Source organism: Sphaeramia orbicularis, chromosome 12, assembly GCF_902148855.1.
Source record: "Sphaeramia orbicularis chromosome 12, fSphaOr1.1, whole genome shotgun sequence".
In the NCBI taxonomy this organism is placed as follows: Eukaryota; Metazoa; Chordata; class Actinopteri; order Kurtiformes; family Apogonidae; genus Sphaeramia; species Sphaeramia orbicularis.
In genome coordinates, this window is record NC_043968.1 from 41,634,353 (window position 1) to 41,644,895 (window position 10,543).

The 10,543-nt window shown below is 37.6% G+C and overlaps 1 protein-coding gene across 3 annotated transcripts; it reads right to left on the reverse strand.

Moving 5' to 3' along the window:
• Positions 1-1,449: 1,449 nt before the first annotated feature.
• fam3c (FAM3 metabolism regulating signaling molecule C) lies at positions 1,450-10,499 on the reverse strand. Of its 3 annotated transcripts, none has more exons than XM_030150041.1 (10): positions 10,390-10,499; positions 9,877-9,931; positions 9,515-9,619; positions 9,397-9,423; positions 9,151-9,274; positions 8,660-8,718; positions 8,342-8,392; positions 8,143-8,227; positions 7,925-8,051; positions 1,450-2,172 (listed from the first exon to the last, which is right to left on the reverse strand). In XM_030150041.1, the coding sequence occupies exons 2-10, from the start codon at positions 9,890-9,892 to the stop codon at positions 2,083-2,085; spliced, it is 684 nt and encodes a 227-aa protein (XP_030005901.1). In that variant the 5' UTR covers positions 9,893-9,931; positions 10,390-10,499; the 3' UTR covers positions 1,450-2,082. The 3 variants fall into 3 exon arrangements, with proteins under 3 accessions (XP_030005901.1, XP_030005902.1, XP_030005903.1); XM_030150042.1 differs by having other exon boundaries at positions 9,877-9,938; positions 10,387-10,431; XM_030150043.1 differs by lacking the exon at positions 10,390-10,499 and adding an exon at positions 10,023-10,231.
• Positions 10,500-10,543: the final 44 nt, after the last annotated feature.

The window sequence follows — 10,543 nt, forward strand, 5'->3', positions numbered from 1 at the left end:
TTAAAATATACTATATTCTCCAAGTGTATATCTGCTCAGAAGTTACAATACTGATTTATTTCCTCACCCCCCTGAAGGCGAGGCAAGAGGGATTGTTTTTGGTCCAGTTTGTTTGTTTGTTTGCTTCTTTGTTTCTTTCATTGTTAACACTCTAGCAGCAAAACTATTGGTTGAATTCATGAAAAACTGGGTTTATAGATTGCCAGTGACCCAGAATAGATGTGGTTACATTTTGGGAAAAGTAGGTTCACATTTTTTCTGAATTTTTAAATTTTTTTTCCTCTCACGTTTCCTTTTACTGGGCGAAATTTCACATGTCTATAAATACATTAATTTTGTTTCAATTTATCTCAAACTTGGCACATATATAGAGGCAGTTGATATGACATCACCACACGCATAGACATGATGACATCAGCTGGCTCGATGTCAAAATAAGCTACAATACATGCGAGGGGCAGGGTTTGTTGGGCCTGGCACCACTTGTTTGCTAAGAATTCAATATCAGATCGACTAAGATTGGGTTTAGATTTTCCATGTCAGGGTTTGGTAGATAAATTTAATGCAAAAAAGCAGAATGAAGACTCAACAATATGCTGCAAAAGGAAGGTTGACAGTGTTACATGATCCTAGTTTATGTTCACACATCTCTGTATTTTAGAAATAGACAGGTTATTCCTTTTGGGTGTCTGTGTAGGTTCTCATTTGCCCAGGTCATCATTCTTCTCAGTAGTTCTCGGTTCGACTGGACGACTTCAGTTCTTTAGAAAGTGTTTTGCCTTTTATCCAAGAGACTTCTTCAGTTCAGTATAGTTCCTTTTGGGTGTTCTTAGAGACATCTGGCCACTTCACATGAAATTTGTTTTTAGTTGACTGAATACCATATGTAAATACACTTTAATAGAAAGACATATGTTGGTGAAACTTCAGGAACAAGGAAATGCCACTCTCTGAAACCACTACTACAAATGTCATAGTCAGAGGTGTGTGATTTTAGGCTGAATGCCAAAGAGTATTGTGTCAGAGAAGGACTCCTCTAAAAGCCCTTACTGCTCTGAAAACTCTGTATAATGCTATTACTGTTTCCATTTTCTATTTCCCCTTTCCACAGAAGCGATGAGGATGTTGTGCACCTGCTGTACCTTCCCAACCTGCTTCATATGAACGTTTATCTTGAAGGTCTTCTTGACAACTAAAATACAGCAGTTAAAAGGCTTAAAAGAAGACAGATCATGTTTGATTCCTTGCCATTTATCCACAAATTCTGAAAAGGCTGCAGCAAAAAAAAACAATACTGTATAAGATTTGGATGTGGCTATAAAATGGACATGCAATTATAATGACAACAAATAACAGAAGCAACAAATGTTGAGTATGTCCAGCATCCAAACAGGAACAATTTCTTTCTACAGTATACAACACGTTCAGTCCACACACACACAGAGAGACATTACTAACAATATCATTTATTTTAAGAATTATATTATTACACTGTTCATTAAATTAGGATCCTTCAAAGCAGGATCCTTCTCTGCAAATATTTACAAATTTCACAGTGAATTTGGTACATTTGGTTAGAGCAAAAAGACGGATCTTCAAACCCTGTTAATTATAATCTTACAAAAGAAACATACAGTAACAAAATAAAAGAGCAAAATGGAATCACAAAGGCATGTTGATGCAAAAGAACACGTATAGGACAATTCGATTAAGGCAAAGGTACAGTCAACGTGTATTTTGAACAGCATTAAACATCTGGGCTATGAAATTCTTTTCAGCAGTGCAACACTATCACAGCAAAGTCTTTGGGTTTGAACAACAGAAATTGTGGTAGTATGTCAAAAATCAGTAAGTCCCTTTTAATCAGTGCACTCTACCTACTAGTTTCAATAACTAGTCCAAATAAAAATCATCTAAAGTCAACTAAAGAGGAGCCGAAGTGCAAGACAGCCTGAGCAGTTTGTTCATGGCTGACGTGGAATATAACCATTCTTTCCTAGAGAACCAGGAGAAAACTCATACTGTCAGGAGGTTGAGGCGGATGGACGAGAAGGAAAACTATGTGACCGTTACAGCAACGACTTAGTCCTGTCTCTGGGGTATGCAGCCATCCATCTCCAACACCTCAGGCCATCCCTCGAATTTGTTGGTGTCTGCACTGTTCTTTATATGCTGAGGAGGGAAGCACAAGACACAAGTACTTCAACACTGTCATAGTTTATACATGATGCAATAAAGTACTTCCTGCTTTCTTCAAAGTGCAGATACTTTACAGCTTACTCCCACTCTGCTTACATTCTTTTACTCTTATCATTATTCAGACTAAAAATTGCTGGCTGAGGCTTCTGGGTAAAAATATCCAATACTTAAAGCTGCAGGAGTTGAAATCTGCAGAAAAAAAAGGATGACTTTAAAAATTCACACCTTCCTTCTGCAGCTCTCCTGTCAGTCCAATTGCTTGGCCAATAACACTATATTTTTTTGACCGCCTTTAGTGAGAAGATACTCCCTGCAACGGTTAGGGTTAAATACCTTGTTGCAGCCAAAACATATTAATTACGGCAGTAATTATCCAATAGGATCTGAACTGTTTCCTTTGTTAGGTACAGGCACAGGCACTGCATAAACACACATGACCTGATGTTATTGCACAGTGCTGTAGAAAAGTGAAACCACTTTTCAAAGCTTGCATGTTGAATGACATAAAAGTGATTAGTAATTACAGCTGTCAGTCACATGTTCAACCATTGTATTTACCTGTCAACACATATGAGTAGCCAAACCCTCCACCTATAGAAACTGTACACCTCACAAACACAGCTAGTGCCTGTTGCAGGAGTCTCACTTTATCTCAGACCACTTCAATTACAATATGCTGAATGATGATTATAGGTTGTTTTTGTTTTTTTACCACTTATGCCAAGAACTATGTTTAAAGCTTCTCTTATGCAATAAAGCTTCCACTTAAAGCTTTTATAATAATAATAATACATTTTATTTATAAGCGCCTTTCAGGACACCCAAGGACACTGTACAACAAGATAAAACAGACAATGCATAAAATACAAAGAAGTAAACAAACAGATAAAAGAATAATTATGATATATAGAAATGAAGATGTAAAATGGAGAGTAAAACTTATGGTGGGTAGGCTACTCTGAAAAGGTGAGTTTTGAGTCTGGATTTGAATGTGGGGAGTTGGTCACTGTTACATATGGATGGTGGGAAGGAGTTCCAGAGCTGGGGAGCAGAGCGGCTGAAGGCTCGACCTCCCATGGTGCTGAGGCGGACAGGGGGCACTGTGAGCTGGATATGGAAGAGGAGGAACTGAAGGAACAGGCTGGAGTGGTGATATGGAGGAGGTCTGACAGGTACTGAGGAGCGAGATTATTGACGGATTTAAAGGTGTACTGGAGGAGTTTGAATTCTATTCTCAATTCTTGGTTTGACTGGGAGCCAGTGTAGTTCCTGGAGGATGGGGGTGATGTGGTAGTAGGAGGGGGTTTTAGTAATGATGCAGGCAGCAGAGTTATGGACCAGTTGCAGATTATGGAGGGACTTTTGGGGGAGACCCAATAGGAGGGCATTACAATAGTCGAGGCGGGAGGTTACGAGGCTGTGTACGACAACAGCATATATGACAGCAAATCTAGAACAAATGTCCTTTCTCCACTGATGACTTCCATAAATCTGTACAGAAAACTGCAGTGCACTAAATAAAAAAAATAAATTCTCTAAATGCAAAGGCTTTCAATACTTCCTTAATTATCTCCTTAAGCAGAGGACAAAGCAGTCCATTCTTTACAAAAGGAAAGGATGTATTGTGAAACTTTTAACAATACAAATACAATAAAATACGAATGTTTCATTTTTGTTGTGGCAAAATGTTCTCACTTCTTACTTCTTTTCTACAAAGCATTCTGTACTTGGTCTGCATTGACTACTTCCTCACTTTGAATGTTAGCCTTCAGTAATTAATATGACTTCAGTCACAGATGAGTTAATAGGGGTGTGAGTTATTCAGTTCATCTGAACAAAGTATTTTAATGAATTTAAATGCTTTTAATTGTACATCTAATCTCAAGAATGATGATACAGTTGGGGATTTTGAAGCCTAACACCAGGTGAGTTTAGTATTTATTATAATATAATCAAACTAATTGAGATTTACTGTAAATTGACAAATATGGGTAGATAGCACAGTGAATGTGAGTGATATTTGGACAGTATTCCTTGTTTTTATAAATTCCAACCTTGGTTATGAAGTCATATTTTTCAGTCAGGTCATCCACACTTATAGCTTGAATGAAGCAACATTCTAACAGCAGGGCACAGTATCCAAGACCCACTTTTTACAGGCCATCTTCAGAACACTGCAGTGTAACAACAGTCAACCCACGTTAACATCCTCCTAGCATAAGTGTAATCGGAATCTCTGAACACCACAGTCTCTTTTCACAGGCTGTTATGAATTCTCCTTCACATCTTTCCTTGAAATAATTTTCCACCTCAGTCAGGGAAAAGTGGCTGGGAAATGGCAATATGACTTTTTTTTTCTTTTTTTGGCCAATTCAACCACAACCGTGGTCTATGACGTGAAGAAAAGAGTCTCAAATATTCTGGTTGTAGACTGAGAAAACAACCCACAGTCTATGAAAACATAGTACACTTAGAGACTAATGACAATGAGACAACTTCAGAAGCCAGTAACCACCAACAGTTAGAGGGATTTGAAAATTCAGCAGAATATTAGCACTATATTCATGGCAGTGTGTGCACAGTGCTTTTATGGACAACTTTACCTGCATTTTTAAGGCAGATACACTTTGAGAAGTGGTAACCACTAACCAATTTTACTTCCATCACTAATTAGTTTCAGTCCCTTAAAGACAACAGCACCGACATAAACACAGCCCTCTCTAAGACCCTAGATTAAATAATCTTAATCTTGAGATTAGATATGTTACTGAGGTCATTCCCACAATAGCAAAACCATCATCTGAAAGGAAAAAACACAAAAGCACCATGGAGCTATGCTACACCACAAATAACAAGTTTAAGTGTCTAAAAGTGAAACACAGATGATGAAAATAAAAACCTGCCTACTTTAAAGTCTGTTAAAAAGATACTCTGCAATTTTAAGCAGAACTGACACATGCAAGGTATTATTTCCTCCCTGATCTCATTGACAATAACAGAAATAATGCTTGTATCTAATTTGTATGACATGTTACCCTCCCGTGGCAGTATCTGCATCCATCAAGTCATGCTTTAAGTTTCATTTTCACTTTACTGACAAAAGACACAAGATAATTCACTATCAGGTTAAGCAGTCAATATCTCCGGACTTGAAAAGTTCTTCACAATAAACCTCTTAAAATAGTTGGCATATAGTATTTGTTCACTTACAGAGTGCTAAATGATTTAGTCACTAGTTCAGTTCTGGCTGAAACTGACCGTCAAATGCAACAAAAAACATGTTGTTATAAAGCACCTACTCCCATTTCTTTACCACTGAACTCTGTCCTGGTCACTCTAGCTGTGCAGACAGGGTGCGACATTCTTGTGAAATGAGCAGATGAAAGGCTTATGGTATTAAGGATACAATATACATCCTGCCAAGTGAAGGAGGGGCTGGGCTATTCGTCATTTTGTTAAGCATATATCTTGACTGACATATATACTGCTTGTTGAAACCTTGCCAGCCATTATGCGTCCTGTACTCTGGACAGTCCATCATTACTCATCATGCTGTATTTAAAAGCAAGTTGTTGGAAATGCATATCCTACCACCTCCAACTTCTTCTAGCTGAAGTTCATGACACATACATACTCACACTCATCAAACATTTAGGGTGTGTTCACACTTGCGTTTCAGGTCATTTACCCTTCAACTAAAACCAAAAACATGCCTGTATGGCATTCATTAGTGGACTGGATTAGTCGTCCAGTTATGGTTCACATTCATACCAACAAGAAAGTTGCACAGAAAGTGGGGGAAATATTCAGCGTCTTTTTTTGGTAATTAGTTAGTATATCACTACACAGTTCCCTTCTACACTTTAAAATAAGAGCCTGCAGAAAGCTGTACTTGTTCTTAAATAATGATCACCAGCTAGAAGAGAGGAAGCCAATCAGATATCTTTATCACAAACAATATGAGCAGTTTTGTACTCTTTAGGGTGGACTACTGTGTTATCTTAAAGACAAAGTGTGTAATATTTCTTGTTCGTGTTCATGAACAGAACTGTTCAAACACAGCCATTCCACTTCATTCTGGACAAGTGTGAGAGAGAACGGTGATCGAGTAATGTCCCAAATGCAGCAAAACAAGAGGAAAATACAAAACACAGGCAAAACACAAGGTCCAGAGAAGAACTATTAAAGTATTGTGTTATTTAAGGACAGTCTTACATACCCTGCCTTACAGTAGCCACAACAAAGTCCCCTGTTACAGCCAGTGTTTTTGACTTCTCTAGGTTGAGTGAATATAAATGAAATTAAAACATTTCCCCAATGAAGTAGCACTTCTATACTGGATACAAACGGCTATCAATACAACAAAGAAGGAGAAACCTGAGCTACTTTACAATAAACATGGCATATTAACATAGTCAAGTCTTGACAGCAATCTGTTATGAAATGTGACAGATAGTATTCTCACAGACCTCACCAAATATGTTCTACAGGAGGGCCTAGGTGAAAGGATCAACCACATGACTCTGAATTTCAGATGGAGATAGTTAACATCAGAATCGACAAGATATACACAGATATGTGATGATATGGCCATATTACAGAGGAAAGTGTTAACATGAAATCAAAGTGTATGTTGAACATGATCCGAGGCAGCAGACACAACTACTAGGCTACTCCAGAAGACAAATGGCAGCTGTGGATTAAGTTAGCAAGTTTACATTCTGGTAGTTAAATTCAATGGATTAGAGTTTCAGAGGACCAGTAAAATGTCACTCAAGATGTGGCTCTATTTAGATCAAAAAGCCTGGGATAGAATCACACTTATAATGATTACGCTGCTTACAGTGTGCATCTCTGATCTTTTCGTACCTAGGAGTGGGTGCTGCTGCACTTTCAAGTTATTTTCTCTAAAAAAATTACAGAAAGTTAACACACTCAGGCACAGCAAATTAGTAAAGGAATTTGATCTGTGTAAGTAATGTTTCTGTGAGCAGAAAAGTCATAAGAGAAATGACACTTTCACATTTTCTATAGGCTGCCAGGTTGCACAATCATCCTTTCAAAAAGAGTTTTAGAGACTGTTCCACTTTTTCATTCCAAGCTGGAGATGTGAATTTCTTCTTACAACATGTATGTTGCAATGTAATAATATGCAGATAGATCACTGAAACCACCACAAGAGCATTTCAAAGGAAAAGGACCTGATTATCACCAGTATAACTGTGTATCTGACAACACTCAGTTTGGACAAACTGATGAGTAAAAGCAGTTTCCACTGTGTTTATGTCTTTTGTGTAACTGCTAACATGATTTAAGTGTTAGTATCATTGTTTTTAGACTTTTTTTTTTTTTTTTTAGATTTTAATTGTTCACATACATAAAGTGTATAAAAATATAGTTGAAACAAAAGCTCCCAATCTCAATTTATTGCACACACATCCCCCCTCATTAACAGTAACTAAAAGTTCCCCATAGTTTCTTAAACTGATTGACTAGAGTGAAGCTCAATGACTCATACAAGACGCATTTCAACAGTGTTTTCTGAAGAGAAAATCGCTCCCTGCTCTCCGCCTGCAGTTCCCACTGATAAAGACGTCACCTGCAAACAAGCCTATTTACAATGCATTGATGGTAATATAATCTTAACGACTTTCATTTAATGTAAAGATGAATTGCTTCCTAAAGATTATCAGTGAGAAAACATTAACTTGTGGAGTCTTGTTACCTGCTCAAATGGACTCTTGGTCTTGATGCCTTTCCCTCCTACGAAGATCCAGTTATCACGGAATCCTACAGAGTTGATAATGGAGCTGCCCAGATCAGTAACTAGCTTCCTGGCTTCATCATTTAATCTACAAGAACAAACATAGCGCACATGGTTGCAATACAGAGTACATTTTTTAAATTACTTTAAACTGTTTGAGTGATTGGAGGATTTCTTACTTTGTCGCAGGATCATCAAATGAGGCCATCATCACCACTGTCCCATCTTCTATTTCCTTCAGGAATTTAATAAAGGGTCCAACATCTACAGGACAGTACATTTAACATGACAAATGCCTAAGGGTTAGACATGATTAATGGTACTAATCACTAACACCACTTTTACGATATAAAAGAAAAGGCTGTGAATTTTAATCACCTCCTGCCCACATATCAAAGACGGCCGTCTTTATAACTTCCCCTGTTTTCCCTGTGGGGATGAAAAAAAAAAAAAGTGTTAGATCACTCTTTTTTACGGTTCACTACAAAGAACAAGAGGAGCTACTGGGCAATAAAACCTTTCTACAAAAAGTACATCATCCTGACCACAGTTCATCTCATATATGACATTACTGATTTTTGCTTTTTATGTGATAATATAGAAATCTGGTCTAATTATCTCTTATCAATATACTGTATCATTTTAATATTCAAGTGAAAAGAAAAGCTCCTGTTAGGGGCTTGCAGTGTTATTTACCATTAACCAGGGCTATGTTGATTCCTCTCCCCACATTGTTCTTCACACCGCTCATGAGTCTAAAATAAGTCAAAGTCAAATAAATGTTGACATGAGTGTATAGTTCCAGGAACCGGTGAGTCCATGTGTATCAGTTTACCACCTTTATCAAACATCACACACTGTTGAAACCTAAGGTGATTGCTACATTTATAAAAGCTACTATGTGACCTTTTTTTTAAATAAATAAATTAAAAATCCAAATCAAAAATATTTCATTCACTCTTTACTAATTTCTTAAATATAAGATGGTGTTAAACAATAAATCCTCAAATTTGAGGAGCTGGACCCAATAGATGTAGCTCCAGCTTGAAAATGGCAAAGCTGCTTTCTACAAACTGGCCTAACTTTTCGTCTTCCTGTTTTTCTATTTACATATTATTCTCTATGTATAATAGCACTCATCTGGCAGTAACAACCAGTGACGAGTAAAACCAGATTTTTTCTCTTACATTTTATCCTCCAGACACATTCTGGGTCCCACCACACTGGCTGCTCCACTTGCCATTTTGAAGGCAAAGTGTCCTTTGGGACAAGCTTTAGTCAGTCCACATTTGTATGTAACTGGTTTAGTTGCTGTGAACAGATAACACAGTATCACTTGTCACATACCAGGATGCTCAATTAAATCGTGGCACGGAAAAACAAGTCCAGACACAAAACAAAAGTTCAACAGTTTAGTTCAAACTCATACTTACAGCCTTCATTTGCCGGCATAGACCTGGCTGGAAAGCAAAAGGGATGGTTTGAACAGTTAGATTTACAGGTTTTGAATGATGTAAAAATCCATCAGTTGAGTTTCGTTTTCCTACTCACCAATAACGTTGCCCAGACTAAAATCCATATTAATTTCTAGCAGCTGAAAAGTCAGGAAGACAGCTAAGAGAAATGTAACGATGAGTGCTGCTAACTTCAAAGCCCCTGAAAAAACACAAAAAACACAGATGTAAGATGTGTTACACCCACAGACTATATACACAAATAACAGCATTACAATATACAAATAACAGCATTACAATACACAAATAACAGCATTACAATATATAAATAACAGCATTACCATACACAAATAACAGCATTACAATATACAAATAGAAACATTACAATACACAAATAACAATATTACAATACACAAATAACCTCCATGACAGAAGAGCTATTAGGATGCAGTCACTTACCACTAGCCCTGATCATTTTGGCTAGCCTCCAAACACCTTTTCAAGAAGTAATAACCTGTAACAATAAAAACACAGTCATCATCCTCATCATTTTCCATCGTCATATCCCATCTGTCCGGTTTACACAGTCTGTTTATGGACTAGACCTGCGACTGGAGCTACAGCCATGAGTGGTCCACGCCGACTTACGCTACCACTTAGCTAGGTCTGGGCGGTTTTACACCGTTTTACGTCCCTTTAGCATTACTGAATTAAATCAACTACAAGAAAACACAAAGCCTGGCTGGATTATGAGATGCAACACAAAGCTAGAAAGCTAATTCATAGACAGATAACTGACATAAAGTGTTGTATCAACGTCTAAACTAAGGCTAACTTTGCTGCGTAACTTCCTTGTCCTTGCAGATGTTTTCAACATAGACGCCCAGACAACTGCACCGGAAGTTCAGTCGTGTGAATAAATATCAGAATTTACCGAAAAGATAAATGAGCTAATATCCATAATGCGATTACCTTTTATATTGCCAAGGTAACCACTAACCGAAGAGCAGCGTCAGACATCAGAACCTGGTAGTAGTGATTCATGAAATGTACACAGCTGACCTGGTTAGAGGAGGAGCACAAAGACAGAGGGCTCACTCTGTACGAGAAAGGAGTAACCTACCAA